The 24,267-nt window shown below is 41.3% G+C and overlaps 1 protein-coding gene across 4 annotated transcripts; it reads left to right on the plus strand.

Annotated features, from left to right (window-relative positions):
* Positions 1-391: 391 nt before the first annotated feature.
* On the plus strand, positions 392-22,285 carry PTGFR (prostaglandin F receptor). 4 transcript variants are annotated; one of them, XM_057417253.1, is made up of 3 exons: positions 392-519; positions 2,093-2,940; positions 20,080-21,490. In XM_057417253.1, the coding sequence occupies exons 2-3, from the start codon at positions 2,152-2,154 to the stop codon at positions 20,383-20,385; spliced, it is 1,095 nt and encodes a 364-aa protein (XP_057273236.1). In that variant the 5' UTR covers positions 392-519; positions 2,093-2,151; the 3' UTR covers positions 20,386-21,490. The 4 variants fall into 4 exon arrangements, with proteins under 4 accessions (XP_057273236.1, XP_057273244.1, XP_057273227.1 ...); XM_057417261.1 differs by lacking the exon at positions 392-519 and adding an exon at positions 21,885-22,285 and having other exon boundaries at positions 1,966-2,940; positions 20,080-20,334; XM_057417244.1 differs by lacking the exon at positions 392-519 and having other exon boundaries at positions 1,969-2,940.
* The last annotated feature ends 1,982 nt before the right edge of the window (positions 22,286-24,267 follow it).

Genomic DNA, 24,267 nt, shown 5'->3' on the forward strand with positions numbered 1-24,267 from the left:
GTGGAGATAAGGTCCAAGGAGCGCTGTTTGCTCTACACAACCCGGTAAGCACACGATGCCTACTGCTATGTGCCATGGCAGTGCTCCTGGGGGCTGTCTCCTCCTGAGCTCCCTGCGCGCTGGTAAAGACGGTGACCGGGCACACAGAAAATGGACAGATAGCTGGGCACATAGAAAGCGAAGGAACAGCCTCTAGATGAGAGCACATGCGCTCTCGTGGTTGCCCCACTCTCTGTGGCGGCACAACCGTGGGCAAGAACTCACCCTGCCTGGCTGGGGTGGCGTGTTGCCGGGTCCTCCCTGACGGAGTCACCCCTCTGCACTCCGGCACAGCAAGGCAGGATGCTCCGCGCTGGTGTGCGAAGGACGAATTCCCTGCACCTCTCTCTGCTCCTGCAGCGGCGGAAGGCCGGAGCTCGGGGTCGCCACCTTCTCGGCACAGAGCCAGGCACCCCCGGGCCGTCCGCATCGCCCCGCAGCCTTCTCCAGAGGGGCCAGGCACGGGAACGCTGTGGCTCGGTGGGGACGAGTAGGTGCCGGGTCCCCGTGCGAAGTCGGAGCCCCCAGGTCCCCTGCACACCACGGGGTGGGGGACGGGCGGGGAGCAGGAGCGACCCCCGCGGCGCGACGGCACTGTCCCCGCGGGAAGACGGGGGCGGGCAGCGGGACGGACAATCCGCGGGCAGCGAGGGAGGGCGGAAGGCCGGTAGGGCAGGCGGAGGGAGGGCGGGAGGCGGGCGGAGATGGGGGGGCGGTGGCGGCGGGCCGGGAGGCAGCGGCGGGCCGGGAGGCAGCGGCGGGCTGTGAACCGCTGCGTTTCTCCCTGGTGCCGCGCAGTTCCCTGCGCGGAGAGGTGAGCGGCAACGGACCGGGGCGGCGAAGGAGCGGTGCCCGCCAGCTGGACCGGGCGGTGGGAGCTCTGCGGGGTGCGACGGCACAGGGAGGCGGCGCGAAGCCGTGTTAGCGCCGGTAACCGGCAGCGGCCGGTGGCACTTGTGCCCTGCGAGGCGGGCTCGCCCCGCCCTTGGCGGCGGCGGCGGCGGCACCGGCGCGCACTTAAGGCCGCTGGCGAAGGACGGTGGGGGGTGTGTGGGGTGTGTGAGTGCTGGTACCTCGGGTGCTCCCCGGTTCGCCGGCGATACCCACGTGCTCGCGCGGCTGTGGGGGCTCGCTCCTAGCGCGGCTGCCGCGCTGCGGGGAGTTGGGACGGGACGGGACGGGACAGGACAGGCTCTGCCCCGCGCCTCTCCCCTCCGCCCGAGGAGCGCGCCGGGGGGGGTCTCCCCTTCAGCCGTCCCGAACGGTGGAAGTACCGCTGGCTCCGGCTTGCCCGGTTTCTGATCCAGCTCAGTAGTTGGGAAACTTCAGCACCTCTATGTGACGGGCGATCTGAAAGCCTGCTGTTTTTTTCTGCATGGGAAGTTTTCAGTAGCAGGAATGTCCTGAGTAGAGATGGGAGATAAAGTGTGAAGTAACTTGCAGAATTGGCTTTGAGTAAGGGAGCGTCTAAAATGCAAGTTTGTGCCTCAGTGAGGGCACTGGGGAGTTGGAGACTTAAACGTTGGTTACGTTAAAGCTTAAAAACACTGGATTGTGAGAATTACTTGGAAAGTGCTAGGACATTATTTTGAAAATAAATGCTTAACAGTGAGTAGAGAACTAGAGTGTGATTATCATCTCCAAGCATTCCAGTTTTGAGTATTTAACTTCTTACTTTGGCTGATAAATGCTTATTTATCATTATAGGATATTATCCAAATAGGATAAGTAAATGTCGCAAAAATATTTGTTATAGTTTAACCACCAGAATATTTTGGTGGTTTCTCTGATTATATGTACATGAGCATTATGTATCTTATACAGTATTTTGTTTATCTTGCTATGTGCAGAAACTATAAAGATACTGTACAATCTTTCTGCATTATATAATCCATGCAGATAATTGTTTTATCCTGTGCCATATCATATCACTCAGAAAACCAGAAAATTAAATTTGTACCACAGACTAATAGTATGGAATTTCTGCTTCAAATGTCATTTGAACAGTGGCATGCCTTTTACAGTGTGCGTATATTTGTTTTTAATATTGCAGATGTCTTTTGATTGCAAGACAGCTGAAATGTTTTGAGAGCTGCTTCTCCTTTCCTAACCATGAACAGTTCAAAATCGCCAGGGCTGGCTGGATTTGGAATCTTGAAAAACACAACCTGCCATACAGAGAAGAAGATTTCAGTTTTCTTTTCAATCATCTTCATGACAGTGGGAATTCTGTCCAACAGTCTTGCAATAGCAATTCTCCTGAAGGCATATCAGAGATTTAGACAGAAATCCAAAGCCTCCTTTTTGCTTCTCGCGAGCGGCTTGGTCGTCACAGATCTCTTTGGCCACCTCATCAACGGAGCCATTGCAGTGTTTGTGTATGCATCGGATAAAGACTGGATTCGATTTAATCAGTCCAACATTCTTTGCAGTGTTTTTGGCATCTGCATGGTTTTCTTTGGTTTGTGCCCACTTTTCCTGGGCAGTGTGATGGCTGTTGAAAGGTGCATTGGAGTCACTAAGCCAATATTTCACTCTACAAAAATGACTTCTAAACATGTGAAAATGATGTTGACTATGGTATGTCTGTTTGCTGTTCTTATAGCTTTGCTGCCTGTTCTTAGGTTTAGAGCCTATCAAATTCAAGCATCGAGGACCTGGTGCTTCTATAAAACAGAACATGTTGAGGACTGGGAAGACAGATTTTATCTCTTACTTTTTTCTTGCCTTGGGTTACTGGCCCTTGCTGTTTCATTCTTGTGCAATGCAGTCACAGGAATTACTCTCTTAAGAGTCAAATTTAAAAGTCAACAAAGACAAGGCAGATCTCATCATTTTGAAATGATCATTCAGCTCTTGGCTATAATGTGTGTTTCTTGCATTTGCTGGAGTCCATTCCTGGTAAGAGCCTAACATGTTTGCCAATTTTTAATGCACATCACTATAAAAGTTATACTTTTTTATCTCCAGGTTTTAAAGCGCTTTAGCTGTGATAACAGTTCCAGTCACTCTTCAATATATTAAGTTTACAGCATATTGCATGTAATTTATGTACCTGTGCATCTATAACAAAAATGAAATTTATTCTCCACTTCTGTTCATAAGCAAAATACACTGAGTAAGCTAAATAAATCTAGGGACTGTGAGGACTGTATTTCCTGTGCTGTGAAGGAGACAATGGTCACAGAACAGTGGCTAGCATAAATCAGAGCAGGTATTGAGTTTGTCCAAAAATTCAGTGAAATCTTTGAGTGGCAGGTCTGTTTAGTCTGCACTGTGGTTTGTATCATTTTTTATTTATGGTAGTGTGTTTGTTGTTGTTGTTACTGTTTACTTGTGAACTGTGTGACGGAAGCTAACAGTTAAGAATGTAAAAATCCTCCACTCCATTAGCAGGGTGTTAAGGGCTTTGCTTTAGAGTCATATTAAAAACTAGTGTTTGGCAGTGGCTTAAAATTTGGTTTAGACCTGACCAGGCAGGGTTTTAGTCTGGGCAGATGAGTAGCAAAGCTGCTCTATGCAGGGGCTGTGCTTTCTCTGCTGTCCCAGCTGTAACTTAGGACTGCTTGCAGGTAACTGCAGTGACTCTTCCAAAGTGGTAAGTGTTGCCCATGTTAGTGTGAGCTCTTGCCAGTGAGCAGGATCAAAGAAGCAGGATTATGATACAGGAAAATATTTTATAGCTCCTGTTATATGATGGCATTATAAAACTGATACTAACTGTGCTCTTTTTGCTGTAGTAAACCTGACTGAAGAAAACTTTTTTTTTACTGGGGTGAGAGAGGTTAAGTTACAAGTGATAGGAAATCTGAATTTATTTCCTAGAAACAAGGTCCTATAGTTTTCCACTGATATGAATGAGGAGCAATTTTGATTTGAGCTTACAAATACAGAAACTTAAATCTCAGTTCTGAATCCGATCCAACTATATCTCATTTCCTTACTGCCTATAGTATAGCATGGAGTTACCTGAACTAGTTCTAAATTAGATACTGCTGTTAGCCTAGCTGCAGCAGTTGGGTATATCTAGCAAGTAGCATTTAATTAATCCAGTATTGCAGACTTCAAGGAGAGAAGTTTGCATATAGATCTCTGCATCACTGAAATGCATAAAACCTCCTTCACTTCTGTTCAACACACATTTTTCTAGGCTTGCTCTGGAACATAGTTTAAATTCATGTTGGCTTTTGTCAGTGTAGTGGCTGTAGTGTATAGAGCATAAAGTAAACCATCAGAACAGTATAGCAGCCTTTTGTGGTGAACAAACTTCCAGCTGCTTCCAGATATCTCCTGAAATTTGTCTGGGGCAAGCCACAGAATGGTATTCAGGAAAAACAACTCAAACGATGGCTTTGCTTTTCATGAAAGAACTCAGTATATTATCCTCTGGTGACATTTACATATTTTGAGGTAAAATAACTGTGATTAAAGGTTGGAATTAATTTGATTTTTTTAAAAAATCCCTTTGGTGTCAAAGGAGCTATAGACTTAATTCAAAAAAGATACTTAATTTTTTCAACATATGAAGGAACAATGAATTGGAACTACTGTGGTTGTTTTCTCAGTGTTGGTAATTTTGTTATGCTGTTCAATTTGTATTAATTATAACAACATAATTTTAAAAATCTTAACACTCTAATGAAATCTCAATTGCTACTTTTGTTAAAGTGTGTAACTTCTTCTAAGTTGTAGTTAACGATGAATTACTCTATCAGCAAAGCTGTTTTCAGAACCTTTTCAGAGTTTGATGTTTTCATCAGCTGGTGATACAGATCAGTGAATGACTTTTTGCTTAATTTTTTACTTAGTAGTTTTTGGGATTGTGTGGCCGTGGGAGACGATACATGAGCAGTCCTGGTTCATTGGGTGGCAAATCTGCTGGTGCTGTCTGTGCCTTCCAGGCTTGTGATGCTTTGTTTCTAGATCTCTTTTGAAACAAGATGAGCCAATCAATCACCTAAATTAGCGTTGCAGTATGGAAGACAGTTCTGCAATATGGACAAATATATGTTAGAAAAGAGACGGTAAAAAGAAAGTTAATGTAAACAAAGTTCAAGGAAGTGAACAATTAGCCTTTTATGCAGTGCAATGGGATGTGGTCCTTGGTAGGCATTACCTTTCTTAATTGCTAGGATCTTAGAGTTTACACCAAAGTTAATTCTCCGAGTTACCCAATCTTTGTTTTTTAGCATTCTATTCACTGAATACAAACAGAATTATAAATGCAGTGTTAATTTAGCAAGCTTTATTGCACTGCAGTGGTGCATATAAATGCAGTGGAATAGCTTTGCCAGGGACATAGTGCTCAAGTGGTACAATAAAGAGATCCAGGGTTTATCCAAATGTCTGATTTATGATGAAGTGCTGATCCAAATCTACTTGTCCAATTTCTTGGAAACCTCTGCGGGCTTTTAATTTGTGAAATTAATAGTTTACATTCTATAATATAATCAGCATATAGCAAAATAAATATTCCTGAAATAAATAGGAGCAGGTCTTCATAGGTGAAATGATTTGGCAAAGTATCAAAATACATGCCTGTTTCAAAATAATTTCCTTGTTTATTTATTTTTTTTTAAAGCTAAACCTAAAAGTCAGTGTCAGTCTTTGAATTGTGTCTTTTACCCGTGTTCTCTATCCCAAAGAGCATACAGAACAAAATGTTAGGTGAGAGTGAATTGCCTCAGTATAAACCAAAGTGATTAGAAACCAAACCAACCTTTGGAAGAGAAAGTGGAGGATGGTGGTGCAGTGTATGGTGGGTTTGCAGATGCAGGACTTTGGATTTATTCTGTGTGATTTTTTGTATCTAGTGGGGGGTTTGCTTTCTTCAGTTTTCTTCCGTTCTTAATCTGGTGCGGTACATCAGTTGTCATATGTGCACAGCTACCAAAATTAAGTCTGTCCAATGTTGTAATCCAGCTGCAGATTTACTTCACTATTAGATTTCTTTTTTTCTTTTTTTTTTTTCTCTAAATGAAGTTATATATTCAGTCACTGTCCTGTGCTAAAATCACTTTTAGATGCCATTAGAGGCAGAAGACCCTGGATCACAGAATCATAGAATAGTTAGGATTGGAAAGGACCTTTAGATCCTCTAGTTCCAAACCCCCTGCCGTGGGCAGGAACACCTCACACTAAACCATGTCACCCAAGGCTCTGTCCAACCTGGCCTTGAACACTGCCAGGGATGGAGCATTCACTACTTCCCTGGGCAACCCATTCCAGTGCCTCACCACCCTCACAATGAAGAATTTCTTCCTTATATCCAATCTAAACTTCCCCTGTTTAATTTTGAGCCCGCTACCCCTTGTCCTGTCACTACAGTCCCTAATGAAAGGTCCCTCCCCAGCATCCCTATAGGCCCCCTTCAGATACTGGAAGGCTGCTATGAGGTCTCCATGCAGCCTTCTCTTCTCCAGACTGAACAGCCCCAACCTTCTCAGCCTATCTTCATACAGGAGGTGCTCCAGTCCCCTGATCATCCTCATGGCTCTCCTCTGGACTTGTTCCAACAGTTCCATGTCCTTTTTATGTTGAGGACACCAGAACTGCACACAATACTCCAAGTGAGGTCTCATGAGAGCAGAGCAGAGGGGCAGGATCACCTCCTTCGACCTGCTGGTCACGCTCCTTTTGATGCAGCCCAGGATACGGTTGGCTTTCTGGGCTGCGAGCACACACTGAAGCCGGCTCATGTTCATTTTCTCATCGACCAACACCCCCAAGTCCTCCTCCGTAGGGCTGCTCTGAATCTCTTCTCTGCCCAAGCTGTAGCTGTGCCTGGGATTGCTCTGACCCAGGTGCAGGACCTTGCACTTGCCATGGTGTCATCATCCCAAATGGTGTCTATCACAGAGATGAACTTGACTTCTGCACCTGCTCAGGGGTAATGAATTTGTTTTGGTGCCTTTATAGATGTGAACTCCATCGCATCTATTCCTCAGAAATTAGCAGCTTTTTCATTTTCTGCTGGAATGTTCATTTTCTGTGAGAATCTTTCCTTATAGAGGTACCACAATGAGGGGTACTCCCTGCTTCTTGCCTTATGGGGGAATATTCATCTCCTCAAAAGGAGTTAAGAGTGGGAGAGAATTCTCAAAAAAAAGCAAAACAAGTGAAATTCATGAGTTTTTGGATAATCAATGTAGTCAATGACTTGCAGAGACACATTTGTTCTAACAGTCAAATAATTTTCCTTTGTGATGAGTAGTTCCAGGAAACCGTGTTCTAAAGATAGTAGCATTAACTTCTCTGGGTAGTAAGTCATCTTTTTTTCATCCTTGCTGAAGTCTTAGCCCTTTTCTAGGAATATATGAATTTTGTTGGATAAATCTGGGCTCTAGGGGTTGGATTCCCAAAGCAAAATATTGGTCTGGATCATTGTGACAGGCATCTCTGATGAAATTGATTGTTACATAAAGCTGGTTTTGGCTGTGACTTGACATCTGGTCTGTCATGACACAGCATGTTTTTGGAGCTGTGTTAATATGAGCAAATTCTGAGTTTGCTATGTCAAATTCTGTGGGCTTAAGTGATAAACATATTTTAAATCTTGGTTTTGGAGTAGCAAAGTGAACTTCCTGTAATGGGCAAGAGGAATTTATTTCAGAGTGAATTTATCTATGGGAACAAATTATGATATGTAGAAATGTATAATTTTTTTCATGTGTGGAACACAGTCTTAGCCTGGGAAAAATACTTTTACATTCAAATTATTCTTAATATCTCTTTCCATACAGTTACCTGATTACTTTCATTTTAGTTTTACCTCCCCTCTACTGCAAGAAAATCACCATTTCTGTTTTTTTTTTCTTTTTGAGAGACTTCAGCTGTTTATTTCATATGATTAAATCATCTCTTATTCAGTTCCTTTTTTCACTGCCTTGATTAATTTCTAGCAGTCTCATGTCATTTCTTCCCTTTTGAGGTCGTTGCGCTGTGTCTCTCTGAACTCACTGACTTATTGTCCTCAGATTGGCTCACACAAGGAGGCTTGATGATTGTTTTTTGTGCACCTAGGGCTGCATTTAGCTTACGGTTTGCTGAATCACTTCAGCCTAGAAGCTGCAGAGCTGGTCCGAGTGGTCTTTTTTGGTGAATATGCTGTCGGAGGAGGTGAGAAGGGCAGTAGTGCACTAAGAAGGAGGCTCTCACTGGAATATCCTTACCCCAGCCCACCCCACCTTAGTTGCTCTACTAGGTATTTTGGGTGCTGAGACAGGCTCACAGTTGGTCCCTACTGAAGGAAGTCAGTGGGTTGCAGGTTTTACACTTACTAAATTCTAGGCCACAAATTTGCACAGTATAAGGTACTTTGTGGCAGCAGGCAGGCTGCTGTGCATATATCTCATTTAGTGTTTTTGTATGTACAATCATGTATATGTGTGGCTAATGACACTTTGCCAGGAGTTCGTACCTGTGCTATCCTTGAAGCATCTCCCTTCGTTCATGTTTTCTGTATGCCATAATAAGCTGGCAGTTAAAATTTCTGTTATACTACCTTATGCTTATATGTGCAATGGGCATCATGTATGTGAGCCCATTGTGTTATTAATCCTGTTTGTATGCCTTCAAATACTGCTGGTTATATTGTTCCTGCAGTAAAATAGTTAAAAATTTGTCTCTGCTCTTGTGCTCTTGTGACTTTTATACAGTTTAGGAGAAGCAGACACAAGATGTCCCAAGATGCAGGTCCCTGCTTTGCTAGTGAGTCCTTTTCACCATGTAAAGTCACCCCAGATCTTATGGGGGTCTGCTCTGCAGAAGCATATTCTCTAAGTAGGTTGTTAGTCAAAGCTGCAGTCTCCATGAGCCCATTGTGCCTGCATAAGCGCTATCAACAAGAGTGATCACAAGAGTGATCTTTTCTTCTGACAAATAATAAATTAGGCTTTCAATTTCCACTGATCTGTTCATGAAGACTGAAGGAAATACTCTTAAACATATTTAGCTAACTTTGCAGCATTGAATGCTGTTGTAAAAGTTACTTTCACAGGGGAAAACCACACTTTGTCTTTCTCAAGATTCAGATTTTAAAGAAGATAATCAATGATTATTACTATGTTTGTGCTGGCTTTTGTCATTGAATTCTCGTCATGTTTTGCTAGAATGTTTGTCTGTTGACACCATACAAAACCGGGATGTGTTGTCGGAGTAAAGAAGGTGTGGTTCAAGTTGAGTCTGGGCTATTCTTCATACCCTGCCTGTGGCAGGCTGATGGGCATAGCAGAGTTGACCTGCTGCAGGCCCTCCACAGGAGTGCCATTGGATGTTGTCATTGCATCTCTTAGGCTGGGTGCAAGTCCCCCTCAGGAGCCCACTTCTGTGCTGACAGCTTTAATAAATGAACTGGTATCATAGGGAAAGGAAAAAACTTTTTTGCTAGCAGGCCTGCTAGATATGCCCTTTTAGTCTGTAGCATTGATACAGGAATGGTTATTGTCAACTATAGGTTGTTATTTCTCTTCCAGGCTTTGCAGTGTCAGGAGAGGTAAATCAGTACCAGTGTTTGACTGAATAAAATATTAAGGTCCTCTGTAAAGAAAACCGTGTCATACAAGTGTCATTTCAAGCTACACTAGAAAAACAGCTCTCACTCACCCTCATATCATAGGCTTTGAATTGCTTGCTGAGTTTTTCAATAGATATGTGAACACTGCGCAAATTTAATTACTATTCTTGCTGGAGTTCCTCCAAATGAGCTTCTCATACTGAAGATTGAATTGCTGAAATGTTAGTGTCATTCGTAATATTACGGCCCAAAAGCTATTTTGGAATAAATAGCTGGTTTTAGGGGTTAAGAGGAAAAAAAGCACTCATTTTGATTGGTGTTTTCTTATTCTCATGATAGAGGTTTCTCCTTAGCTTAGTTTTCCCACCCAAAACAATACTGAATTTCAAAGGTACTGTTTCAGTGTTCAGAACTGACCTGTTCCTATTTTAATTTTTTTACAGTATGTAGAGCTCTTACAGGCCTTGGCCTTGGCCTTTCTGAGAAATATGAATCATTAAAAGACAATGTTTTTAAGTGTGGGCCAGGGCTTAGTTTAACACAGAGTGCTTAGAAACTCTATATTAATTGCGGCTACATTTGTAATTCAGGAGTTGGTCTCCCTCTAACTGAAGTCAGGGAGCTAAGCAGCTGAGAACAGGAAAGAAGTTCTGGAGCAGAAATGGGTGATCGTCAGCATATTGTCCTGCAGAAGTGATATGAACCAGGGAAAGAAGAGCTGAGATTGACAGATTGTCCTTTACCAGAGTCTTTTGGGGAAGCATAACTGTAGTTTTTGTTATCTATGTTTACTTGTGCAGCTTGGGAAAACTTAACGTAAAGCCTTTTTCTGAAAATGCAGAGCTGCCAGAATGCAATTAGATTGTTTTGTTTTGGAGAGAAGAATTAGGGAAGGCAGGTTTCCAGTCATATGAGAACACTGCATTTCCAAAATAGCGTGCTCCTGATTTTCTTTCAAAACTGCTTGCTGCTTGTTTTTTAAATTTATACTGTATGCATGGAATTAAACCATAAAGATCTATACACTGAAACACAATTTTTTTGTTCAAAATAGATTTCAGTGACTTTCACAGAAATTTTTTTTTCAGTTTTGAAGTTGCCATCACAAAAAATCAAAATTTAAAAATTTCAGCCAGATAAATTTGCCATTTATAACTTCCTCTTACTTACTCAGTTTGTAAGTTTTTGCATTCTGTGCCTGATCTTAAAAAGTAAGTCATTTTGACATAAATTCTGGTTTTGTTTGATGCAAGAGAATTATTTGTATTTCCTATATATTGAACTTATTCATGCCTTTCTTGCTTGAAAATATCAGACAATACATAACCATTTCTGGAAAATGTCATACACGGCATAACCATTTTTGGATGGTTATTTTAGGAAAGCTCTCTTTCCTGACTATCTGAAGACTTTAAATAGTAAAGTTGCTGCTGAAAATTCTCTGGGACAAATGCACTCACATGGCACAACTCCAGAAAGTTCTTCATCCTCCCCAGGTTTAACATGACAGACATCAGGGTGGGATATACATTCATACATTCTGTGAGATATTTATTATGGTGTTAATTCACGATCTTAAGTTTTGTGTGGTGATTATAAATGCTTTCTGGTAGAAGTTGTCTCGGACATAGTGTGGAATCAGTTTATGTCTGAGAGAGTGCATTACTTGGATACTCTTCTGGGTAATGCGCTGTTTAGATTTGAAACAGAGCAATAATTATTCTTTCCTGTGCTTTTAAGACTTAAATTTTACATAAAAATATTTAAAAATTGCTGAGTTGCAATTTAGGTTACAGGCTCCCCTAAGGAGGAAGGTGCCTGTTTACTGTGCGTGCAGAGTGCCCAGCAGAACAGGAAAATGATCCCCTCGTGGGTTTTGTGTATGTGTGTTTAGAAATAGTAATGGTCAGGTAGCAGAATATTGCAGAAAGGGTTTACAGGATTTACAGTAAAATTTTAGTAACTGCTTTGCATTTTTTCAGATTTATTCTCATATAGGTTGAAACGAAATCGCTGAGTGTCTGAATGAGCCTGAGTTGCGTTGTAGGTAATACACTGTCTCATGCTGAAGGATTCCTCTTATCTATGCCAGACAGAGCAGGGAGTGGAGAACAGCTCATAAGTTTGCTCTTAGCTCCAATTTTTAATAAACTGTGTGAAGACCTCATTCAGAGACACATGCCGAAGGGTGGATTTGAATGGCACTGAAGTAGTGTTTCTGCATGATTTCCCCAAAGAAGGCTGAAGATGAGCCTTTGTGTAAGCAATATCCTGAACTGAGGTTTTTAAGGCATTTAGACTTCAATACTAAACTCACAGAAACTAAAGACTACTTTGTAATTGGAGAAATAGAACTCACTGACTGATCTCCATATGGTCCCCTATCTGCTGTCCTTGACCTGTCTGCTGCCAGCTGCCTCAGTGGCTTGAACCCTGCACAAGCTGGCTGTGCACAGGCTGCATGGCCACCACTAGGTTACAGGTTTGAGGGAGGATGTAGAGGATGTAGTGAGTCTGCCCACAAGCGACTTTGTCACTCATGTGACCAACATCAGGATATGAGGACATGAGGAGGGAGACTTTTGTTCTGGCAAGGATGTGGCCAGCTGTGTTCCCATCTGCCTCACTGCATGGAAACACTTCTCTAAACAGAAGGTGAAGCAGGAAGGAGGTGAGGATCCATTAACTGGTAGTAATTTGTTTTATGATTTACAGTTCATTGGTGATTTGGAAATAAATTTGAATCCACCTTTTACCATGAGTGTATTTTTGCAGAAGTACTAAGAAATAAATCATTCTTCAATGGAGATTTGAATTTTCTCTTCCTTCTTCCACCTAAAATGTGCTGCAGCTGCAGAGTCCCTTTTAGTTTATTTGCTAACATAAAAAAAATAAATTTGCAAATCATATATTCCAACTTGGTAAATAGGTTGCTAATTCATTAGCCTTGATATTTCTGTTTATAGCTTCTTAGCATACTTCTTCAGAATGATAGATAGACTAAGCCACTTTAATAAAGGTGATTTGAAGAAAAAAACACCATGAAAGGAACACATCACATCTTTCTTCACCTGCAGGCAGATTTTTAAATACTGCAGATCAAGATAGCACCAGGTGACTATGACTTCAGTCCTTCAAGATGATTTCATTTTCCTCCACTCTGTAAGTTGCATACTTGGTAAATGTAAACATACATAAAATATAGTCACAAATTAGATTTTTCCCCCCTTCCTTATTTTCCCTCTATACCCATGTAATAAACACCATAATTTCTCAGATAATTAAATTGAAGGTTTGACTCCACTGGTAGGCAATAGAGTAGGTTATTTTTCACACCTCTTGTGACTTGAGGTCTTGCTGGCTTGGTCTCATGTCAAAGCCATCTGTCCCCCTGAATTCTAGAAGAAGTGAAAAGGCCACTGTATATTATGACTGTGACATTCTTCTTCCTTCTTTTAACACCTCCAACATGTATGGATATCTTCGGATTTGGTGGTATTTGCCCTGAAAGCCTGCTTGTATGTGCCATTCCTCTGAAATCGGGGACTGACTTGTCCAAGGAACCCTTAGGCAGTTCAGCGTGATTCTTGGATTCTTAGACAAAAGTAATGAATCTGAGAGAATTAAAGAAGTGGCCAGGTAAGAACTGGCAGAACCTGCATTCCCTATAGAATAAAATTTTTTGCTTTCAGAGATATAAGTGAAAGATTTGCCTCTGGTTGCTTAATCTGTACTGCATCTTTCCTCAGAAAGGTAAAGTGGAGGATGACTTTAGTAATGATGCAGCGTGAATGTGGTGATATTTGATCAGACAGTTCACTTCTAAGCTACTGATTTGATCCTGTGCATAATTAAGTGCTGAATAATAAGTACTGAATTATTCTATAATCATGTATCTTTTTTCTCTAGGTTGTCTGTATATTGTCTCTTTTTTTTCTGTATTCAGACAGTTGCCTTCCTCCCCAGTGTTATGTGTTTGTGATTCTTGTGTATTTGTAGGGTATTAGTGAGAGAAGTTCTGTTGTTCTTAAATCAATATTTATTTAACCAGTAAAAATGTGATTGTTTTTGAATGAGTATGAAAGCCTTGAAAAAGCAAAGCAATAAAAGAGAAGTAATAGGCTGTTTCCAGGGTTTGGAGCTTTACCCAAATGATCTTAATGGAAGAACAAATAGATCCTGAATACATACAGTCCTTACATCCCTAAATACTTATTTGATTTGTGTTTCTCAGGATAATCCTTATTATGCAGGATCAGAAGTACTCTGTTGTTTTCTGGTCCCAAGAGGTCTAGCAGTTGTCTGTAAGTAAAGACTCTTTCAGCATTGCTGAATAAATAATATTTAAATTTTATCTGTGAAATTATTTTTTTTTTGTGCAAGAGGTTTTTTGTTACAGACATTGTTGATAGGCAGCAATACATTCCTTGCTCTATGGAAGCAGGCTTTCCTGTAACTTTAAAAATATGTAGCTCAGGAAACAGGTTGTTTATTTGACTGTGGTATGGACATTATGTCTTTTCGTTATGGAGTGAATCATCTCAGTGCTGAAATCTTCTTTATCCCTATCCATTCTGCTTTCCTTTCAAATGAGTTAATTAAGGTGTGGGAGCAATTACATTGTCAGCTAGTTGAACCAAATTATTTCTGATTTTGAGAGGGAGGAAAGAAAAGCATGAAAAAGGACTGTCAATCCAAGATAGAAATAATCTGGGTTCTTTTAGAGAAACAAAGGTGAGCTGGAATGCTTCATTGAAGCCCAACCTAAATTTATGTTACAGCAAAACAGATGTAAATATGGAAAATGGAAACTTCACCTTCAGTTAATATTTGTAAGTCGATGCATACAAAAAAATCCTTCTGTTTATGAGGCTTATTTCAGAATTGCATTCCTGCTTTATACGGGGCATGATAATGCCAAAGGCAGTTAATAAGATATAAATAGCATAATGTTGTGGCGCTTTACGTTTGTTTTTTTCAGTACTTTTGACCAATTCTTGCATACATAAAAATCTCATTTCAAATGATGTTTCCAAATGTTTGCTCAGAAAGTGTATCGCCATCTATAAATATTTTGCATAGAGCTGTAAAACACAGATGGTGAAAATGTCACACTTGACTCTAATGGCACAGTAATGGAGTGCAACAGACTGTGAGTCCTCTGCAGACTTGAGCCTGTGTGAGAAGAGCAGAAAGCTCGGAAGAACGGAACAGCCTCAGTGAGGAGGGATCATATGTTGAGGTCAGATGGAGCTGAGCTGCTGGCTGGCAGACGCCCATGGAGCTGTAGTTTAGTGTAATGGCTTCAGTGCCATATATTTGCTCCTACAGTGCAGTCCTTTCTTTGGCTTTCAGTTCTAGTGAGCTCTGCCCTACCAGCTCAGAGGGGTACTTGAACATACTGTTTCAAGGCTTTGATGTTGCCAACATGAGAAAAGGCACATGTAGCCTAACCGGTACCATGTTCAGGAAGTGATGCATCTTGTGCTGGTGAGAAACTGCCTGGTCACAGAATCAACTATGTCTGAGAAAGGAATGTTAGAAACGATTTTCGTTTGCTCTGTGGAAAATGATGTGTTTTCTTGTTTGTTCTGTACTTTTTTGACTTTTATCACAGCAGTAGTGCTTTGGAAACACCTCTGAGCTCTGAATGCCTTTAGCTTTACAATACCTTCAAAAGGTTTACACAGCTCCATTTTAAGGCAGGTAAATATGAAGCACATGGAGGCCAAATAAACTTATACAAAAAAAGATTTTTCCCCAAGTGAATAGTGATCCAGTGGATCTATTGTCTGAGTGTAATTCTTTTCACAGGAACGTACGTGAGAGAAAAGGAGACTCCTTTATTTTGGTGCTATTTGTCAGAAGCTGATCCTGCAAAACTTTATACATGGGAGTATTACGTATCCCCTTAAAAGTACCCTCTACCCCTCCACCCTTAATGTGGAGGAAAACTTGCTAATGCATTTTGTCTTCTCCAGATCCTTTTTAAATACACATAAAATCATTAAGCTCAGTTAAAATTTACGTGCTGTGCCAAATGATCATCTGGTATAGAAATGTTGAAGGTATGGTTTCTGTTTTTCTTTTAAAAAGGGAAAGGAAGTCATTAAGAGAAAAACATGTTGCAGATCTGTAACAGAAAAAGCATTTTATGTGGCTTAAGTATGTGCATGTACTAACATTTTGATGCAGAAGTGGTGCAGTACATATTTTTCTTGGAATCCCTTGCTTTTAAACGGGCATAAAATCAAAAAAAAAAAAAGCAGCATACTCAGCTTTTTTGCAACAAAAGCTTGGTTATATACTGGAAAATGTACATAGCAGTGATACGCTACCAATGATTTGCTGTCAGTGTTTCTTTCCTAATGGCTGTTCTTTGGAGATATAAAATGGTACATAAAATGTGAAGGCAGGAACATTCTGATTTTTCTCTCCCGCTCTTTTGCAAATTTTTTCTTGAAGTTTATAGAGTACTACAAAGTATTATATTCTGTCAGCTCTTGCCTGTAGCAGACTGCAGCTTCTTTTTAGCATATATGGATAATGGAAGTTCCAAAAAGTTCTCGAAATTCCAACTAATTATATATTTTTTATTTTACATGAAGCGGAATGTAGTCAGTACAATACTGCCTTGTGGCACCTCTGGATTCAACGTAGGCATCAGTGACAACATATGAGCACTCTGCAAATCCTGAAAAAAACGTGACCTTTCTTCCATTAGCAGAAATTCTCAGAACTGCTTGTTATAAAATCCAAAGGAAGAGGAAGAGGTTTGGGAGGGTCTGCAAGGCTCCCATAGGGAGCTGGAGCCTGAAGGCTGAGCTACAGAGGAAGATAATTTCTTGCATTTGCCTGCTCTGCTTTCCATGACAATCTCTTGGTGACTGTTTTTTATCCACTTTCCTGAAGTCAAGGCTGGAACCTGGATTTAGAGCGTATGTCTTTCCTTAAATCACCAAGGACTACAATGAGTCAGAATAGCTTTCTATCTTACAAGATGGCCATCTTGGTTTAGGAAGTCACTTTTACAGTTATACTTTTACAGTTACTTTCCTAAAGAAAGTTTGTATTCTATTGCTTACTTTCTTGTTTTTCTTTGCAAACCAGGCAGACATACTACAGCTATGTTCGTATAAACATTGCATAACTCAGCAAAGTGCTACTTGCATTTTTACATTTCTAAATATGTTAGAAAATGTCATCAGTTACATTTATTTACCAGCTGGGGATTAATTTTTTGAGTCATAGTGCTGAATCTGCATGAATATTAAATTATGTTGTGGAGATCAAAGGCAAGTAGATATGATGCAATCACATTGCCTCTTCCCACTTCCCTACTTGTGTACTGCTGGATACAGAGGACAGGATTCCTCCATCATCCTTCAAGTGGCCTCTCTGTGCCTCCAGAGGAGGTCCTACTCTCGGAAGCCAGCTTAGCACTGCAGCAAGCTCTGTTTGCAGTTTCTGAGCCGGTTCAGTGGCACGAGTTACTTGCATTAGGGAGCAAATACAGACTGACTGCATGTTTTGCTTCAATGATATCCTTTATTGAACAGATGGTAGTGTATTAGGCCTTTTTATCATTATGATTTCAAACTGACTTTGGAATAGCATTTTAAGAATTTAAATTTTAATTACAAAATTAGCCATGAAAATGTGATAGAAATAATAACTTATATTGGTCTCACTCCATTCTACCTCTCTTCAGCTGCAGGGTCTTGTTCTAGAAATCATCAGATGACTTCAGAAAGGCTCCAGTAGGCAGGACATAGTCTTCTTTTTTCCCTGTTTTTGCATGCAGCTGACTTCATTTGCATGCAGGTTTCCTATGTGTTTTCTCAGAAGACATGGAAAACCTCCCAGTAGAGTGCAGGCTCTTTGGAAGAGTGAGAAGCTATCTCATTTCATACTCAGAGAGAGTGCAATGATTACATGTCTGTTGCTACCGCTGCTTTGCCACAAGTGTTTCAGGATAAAAATGCTCATGCTTGTGGTTCAGCTGAGATTCTCTGTCTTACTCCAGGCCTATAGGGAAGTCTTAGTCTCTCAGAACTTCAGAAAGTTGGGATATGATTTTATGCTGGTTTTAGTGATACAAGAAATTAAACCTTTTCAATTTCTGCATAACACTACCAAATAATAAAAGTTGGATGAAAAATTTGTATTTTATGAAACAAAATGTATAGATAATGTAGATTTGTTTATTATTTCCAATACATGGATTCACAGCTGAGTTGCTTAGGCATTTAGCTATGTACATAACATCTATTTGAGTTCAGATGCATTATTTTTTTTTATTTTTTATATGTCCAGAATTCAGAAGAGGTAACTTAAATGCTCTGGATGAAGCTTCTTCAAGTATTAGAATTCATAAAATTGTATATCAAATTTCTTATTGTCCTGATTTACTGTATGTAAATCCATAATCAAAACAGAGGTACTTTATGTTGAGCCAGCAAGTTGAACAGCAGATGAATGGATTCACTTAGAGGTGATTACTACTAAATGGAAAGGAATTTCACAAATTTGCAAAGTAATGTGAGAAAACAATAGTTTTACAAAATCTGGATGGAGCTACATTTCCTAGATGTCAGCATTTAGTGCTTCCTCTTCTGGGCATAAATTGCATTGGATTTGTCATTTATTAATTTTGCAGACTGCAAGAGAAGAACAACATATTAATTTTGAACTACATCAAGATTAGGAAACTAGATATCTGTATCAAGTCAAGCATGTAGTATATTTGGTAAGGAGGTTGGTCTGTAAGCGCTGTTGTGTCATCAGTTGCTGCCCAGTCCTACTTGAATGAGTACAGACTATTCTGTCTGAGTTTAGCTTGTGCTATTGGACCTCCAATAAATAAAGTGTAGGACTGTCCTGAGAAAACATCCTATGCAGAAGCCAAAGGAATTGTCCAAGTTTGGGTGGGCTGCTGATGTCAGAAAGGAATGCGCCCATTAGATTGGGGTGAAAAGCAGATTCGGGGAACTGATTTGGAAGTGTTTGTGTTGGCTCAGTGCTCAGACATTCCTCCTCCTCCTTGCACTGGTTCCCAGCTGTGCTTCTGCCAGTCTTACCAGCTTCTTTAGGAATGTTCCACAGGGTTCTCTTTGCTGTTCTCATAGATGGCCATACAGAAACTCTTCATCAAAGCTTAATCAAGCAAGTCCAGGCTCCTTTTATGTGTTCACTCTGTTCCACTCAAGTTTATACTCAGATGTGGTGACCTGCAAGCTATAAGTAGGGCCTAGGAATACAGAAAAGCCTTTAAAAAGGATTATAATAGATTTGCTGGAATCTTGAACAGTAGTTCTCTCTCCTTTTATTATTATATTTTAGGGAGTTTTGGGGATGTTGTTTGTTGGTTTTGTTTGTTTTTGTTTTGGTTTTTTTTTTTTACAATGTATCTTAGTGAAAATATGACTTTCTGCACTTGGACATACTGATCCTACCTCTAGCACTCAATAAATCAGTGTACTCCTCAGTTGTAAAATATCCTGTTTCTTAGCTAAATAGCTGTATTGCTTTAAAGGCTTTGGAACTGAAAGCCTTAATAGTGTTTCATCTTTCTACCAAAAAAGTCTTCATATGCTTTTAACATTAATAATAGGGAGAGATAATTTACCGTCCTCTGGCAGGTTCCTGGCTTTGCAGAGTCATGCTTTCTTCACACAGGAACTCAGGTTACAAAACCTCAGTGGCAGAAGCCTCTACAGGTGGTGTTCCACTATGGTTGGTGTTTCAAAGCCCAGGTTGCAGCTCTGCAAAGTGGGGAGGCCAGCCACAACTTGCTGGGCTGGTGTAGCTCTTGGCTGTCCTCTGTCAGAAGCAGTCTGAGCTATACTGGAAGGGTAATACTTCCACTCATGTGAAACTTGGCTCTGGCAGCATTGTTGTTATTGTGGGTCTATCCATCGGCACCTCCGCAGGTGAATAAAACTCTCTGTGTCTCCACTGGCAAGAGGAGGGGTATTGGTGGCCTTTGTCACCATGGCTTAATTTTTCCTAGAAACCTCTAAACCCTGTAGTGTCAGTAAATTCTGTTTTGTTGCAGCTTAAAATGTGTGAACCTTCTTGATGAAATCAAAGTCCTATATTCCTTATGCAGACTTTAATTTGAAAATGTGGAAAAATAAATAAATTTCATAAAAAAGATCATGAAATGATCAGCCAGTAGCTTCTATAATTGAAAAACCCATCCCTTGGAACAGTTTTAGCACATTTTTTTAGCTTAAATTCTAGGTAAGTTTGTATTCTTGCTCAAATCAGTTACTGGTTTTGGGGGGTATTCTCTGTCTGGTTGCCATCTTCTGCTCAAGTTTCAGCAGAGACACGTGTCTATCGTATGTAAAACAGGATTTCTAGGATGATGAATATTACATGCCTGAAAGTATATACTTTGCAATTGGGATGCATTGATGCTGTTAAGGTGTGATGATTAGAGAAAATGTTGAAATTTCACTTGTTTGCATGCTCTCTTTGTGTATTTTTTTTATGATAATTTTAAAATGTTCCATTTTCAGGTAACAATGGCCAAAATTGGAATAAATGAGAGTCTTTCAAAGGAGACCTGTGAAACAATACTTTTTGCTCTTCGAATGGCAACGTGGAATCAGATTTTAGATCCCTGGGTGTACATTCTTCTTCGGAAAGCTGTGCTTAAAAACCTGTACAAGATTGCAAGGGGATGTTGTGGTGTGCACATCATAAATTTACACATGTGGGAACTCAGCTCCATCAAGAATTCTTTGAAGGTTGCAGCAATATCTGAGTCACCAGTAAGTTCCAAACAAATAAACCTACAGCCGCTCAGCAATACAGGGCATTAAACACAATGTATGGAGAGATGATGGAGGCAGCTCTCATGCATGGGCAACACGTTAAAATTAATTCCAAGGCTCAGTGGTTTCGCACTTGTTTAAATCTTGAGCAGTTTGCTCTTGCTGCTAACCGGTTTGATATTGCTACTCCGAAAGAGGCACTTGAATGTTCTAATTCCCTTTAGAATACATCCTATCCAAAACTGGTAGTAGAGTGATGAATTGTCCTGTATTCCTCTTTTCCAGGTATTAAAGTGAACAGGGCTCCTTATAACACTCCGCTACCAAATCCTTTACCTTAGCAGACTTCTTAAGAGACTCTGTGAAAGTCATCTCCAAGGTCATTTTTAAAAGGGATAGATTTTATCTACCAGTGATACCCTCAGATATTTTTCAGAGTAACTGCTTCCTAGGGTGAACTCCAGCATCCTTTCCCTAAGGGTATTCTTTGCTTTTAGGCATTGAATTTCCAGTTAGATATATAAAAGGCATTTTGTTTGTGCCCAACTTATTAAATGATCATATTTGCGTGGTTCATTGACTTGACCTCTTAATTAGTTACTGTTCTATGAATTTTTGGGAGAGCTGCAGACTTCATCAGCTTAAGCATTCCTTTCAAATCACTGACAAACCATGAAGTTCCTTGTCGGAACACAGCAGATCAGCTCAGCTTGCTTACAGTTACGTTTTCTGATCTATTGGTGAGTTTTTAGTCCTTTCAACAAATTTTGTTGAAACTAACAGGCATAAAGCTGTGGTTAATCTGTAAAAAATGTAGTTGTTTCATTTTTTTCAACTCCCAAACTGAAGGCAGTGTTCCCGTAAGGCATATACTGTGTTGCTCATGAGGTGTATGTGCTTCATTTGTAAAAGGTCACACGTGTCTCATGAAAAATGAGTGTGACCAAATGAGCATCTCTGCAGGGAACTGCACTGGGGGCGTGTTGTTTTGTTGTTTGTTGTTTTTTTTTTTTGTGAAAACAAATGGCATGCTTAGTTTTTCAGGCTCTGTGTCTGAATTGCTAAGGGTATTCAGTGTGTTTGAAGGGATCAGAAAGTTTCCAGGACTTTGCACAGGAGGAACTTCACCTTTAATGCTGCTAAAAGGAGCTTTGATTTTGTGACCATATTCTTATTCAAAAAAAAAATAAGAGTATCAGACTTTGTAGCAGAGAGATTAAGATAGAAATGCCTATGTTATTTTTACCTGCTTCAAATAACTGCATTAGTGAATTGTTGGAGTATTTTGACAAAATAGTTAAAAACTGATTCACCAGGTAGTCTGAGGGACCAAAGTTATTCATCAGGTACAAATTCATGTCGTATGTGAGAATAGTTTAAGGCAGAAAATAAAAACCCAAAAGGTTTAAATATTTCATTTTTGGTTTAAAAGCTATTTCCTTTTTGTTTTAAAAAGGCTAAAAAATAAGTGCGTTAAATAACCCTTTAATGAAATGAAATGGCTTCATTTACCCTAAAGAATTTCTATATGTGGTTTATTTTCTCAGTCACAGAGCTGATAAACCGTGGACAGATTTGATGCTGGTATAAGCTACACACTGTTGCTTCAAGTGGGTTCTGCTGAATAGTGGAAGCATCCAGTCAGTGTTAGGTTTGGCACTTTCATTTCATAGAATGTGATGTCAGTGTATCTGTTGACATAAATTATTTGTTCTTTATGGAAGATTGTTGTTTTAGCAGCTGCAAAAAAAATGCTGGTCTGTAAATTGTTGAGATGTTTGATCGGTGAATGAAGCTTGTCAATGTTTCCTTTTGTTATGTGAATAAATGTAGCTTGTGTAGTTCATGCTGGTTGACTTGTAAACCAAAAGTTTGTATGTGTATGTGATTTCTTATATTTTGTGTACTTATACATATTGAATGTAAATTGCAAAGCCTCATTAAAGTTATCCAAACTGTATCTTTAAGTGTTATGAAATTTTTGTGTAACAAAAGAGATCTGAAGTTGTTAAAAATAATCCTCTTGATAAAACCCCTCACACTGGATTTAAGCCAGGCACTGCTATTCATGCATACAATATATGTTGTGAATGTAGAGGACAGAATTCAAATAGGAAGTGCCATTGTTCATACTCTTCATTGCTACATGAGCAGCCCACTACAGCTGGTGGTCTAAGGCCGACAGGGTCAAGTAAAAGTGGAGCTGAGGGGAATTCGGTGTTTGGGATGGAGGTGCCTTTCTCCAAATATCTGCCAACATGATAGACTCTGATTAAGTTCACATACATGCTGAATCAAAAGAAGCGTGACCAGCAGGTCGAAGGAGGTGATCCTGTCCCTCTGCTCTACTCTCGTGAGAACTCACTTGGAGTATTGTATGCAGTTCTGGTGTCCTCAACATGAAAAGGACACCAGATGTGTTGGAAAAAGTACAGAGGAGGGCCACAAGGATGATCAGGGGACTGGAGCACCTCCTGTATGAAGATAGGCTGAGAAAGTTGGGGCTGTTCAGCCTGGGGAAGAGGAGGCCGTGTGGAGACCTCATAGCAGCCTTCCAGTATCTGAAGGGGGCCTATAGGGATGCTGGGGAGGGACTCTTCATTAGGGACTGTAGTGATAGGACAAGGGGTAACGGGTTAAAACTTAAACAGGGGAAGTTTAGATAAGATATAAGGAGGAAATTCTTTCCTGTTAGGGTGGTGAGGCACTGGAACAGGTTGCCCAGGTGTCCTGGGTTCAGCAGTAACAGTCATGTTTCTCCTTCTTGGTAGCTGGTGCAGTGCAGTGTTTTGACTTTCAGCCTGGGAACAGAACTGATAGTGACGTTTTAGTTTGGCCAAGGACTTTGTGAGCCTCATGCTCTTCCAGGGAGGAGGGGAAGCCGGGAGGAAGCAGAGACAGGACACCTGACCCAAACTGACCAAAGAGATTTTCCATACCACAGCACGTCATGCCCAGGATGTAACTGGGAGTTAGCCGGAAGGGCTGGGAGACTGGAGAGTTGGAGGAGGTATGGGTCGGTGCTTGGTCGGGCTGAGGGGGGACAAGTTATCGGTCGGCTGGTGCTGAGGTGTTGTATTCTCTTCCCTTGTTATTTCCTTTATCATCATTATCATTGGTGGTAGCAGCAGTGATTTGTGTTATACCTCAGTTACTAAACTGTTCTTATCTCAACCCGTGGGAGTTGCATTCTTTTCGATTCTCCTCTCTGTCCCTCCGGGAGCAGGTGGAGGGCAAGAAAGGGGGGAAAGTGAGCGAACGAATTACCTGACTGGGTTTAAACCTCAACAGTTCTTTTTGGCGCCCAACGTGGGGCACGAAGGGTTGAGATAACGACAGATTTGACTGGATTAATAGTCACTTGTCACAATGGTGATTTATTGGCTCTCAGAGTTGTTCTTGTTGATCTCACAGCTTCAGAATGTTGTAACTTACTTAGAGCCGGTATTTGCTGTGATAGTGTTTATCAAGTGTGGGGCTTGGGCTAAGATTCTTGTCTCACTGTGCTTTATGGCAATGGCTTGTAATACGGGCGGGCTCCAGCAGCAGGGCGGGACGGACGTGGCCGTGGACTTGTACCTGGCCGTCCGGCTGCTCTTCACCGTCGTGGCCCTCACCCTACTCTCCATCTTCGTGAGGCTGCGGGGAGCCGAGGGGGAGCGGCCCCGGGAGCCGGCGGCAGCCGAACTGGCCCGGGAGAGCGGCCCCGGGGACCAAGCGGCGGCGGGAGCAGGGCCGGAGGCCGCGAGGGGACGGCTGCCGGTGGAGGAGGTCGGGGCGGTCGAGGAGCAGAAGGAAGGGGCTACCGAGCAGCGGGAGAAGGCGGCGGAGGAGCCGAGCCCCGCGGAAGAGCTGAGCCCCGCGGCCGAGCCGAGCCCTGCGGCCGAGCCGAGCCCCGCGACGGTCGAGAGCATTCCCGGGAAGCCGCCC

The sequence above is a fragment of the Pezoporus wallicus genome, unplaced genomic scaffold (genome assembly GCF_028554395.1).
Source record: "Pezoporus wallicus isolate ANWC-B61680 ecotype Strahan unplaced genomic scaffold, APGP_CSIRO_Pwel_v1 contig_5908, whole genome shotgun sequence".
Lineage (NCBI taxonomy): Eukaryota > Metazoa > Chordata > Aves > Psittaciformes > Psittacidae > Pezoporus > Pezoporus wallicus.

Bases quoted from the DNA above. Each gene is read 5' to 3' on its own strand.
- PTGFR (XM_057417253.1), top strand. From the start codon at position 2,152: ATGAACAGTTCAAAATCGCCAGGGCTGGCTGGATTTGGAATCTTGAAA. The intron at 2,941-20,079 runs GTAAGAGCCTAA...TTCCATTTTCAG, and splicing joins TTTGCTGGAGTCCATTCCTG to GTAACAATGGCCAAAATTGG.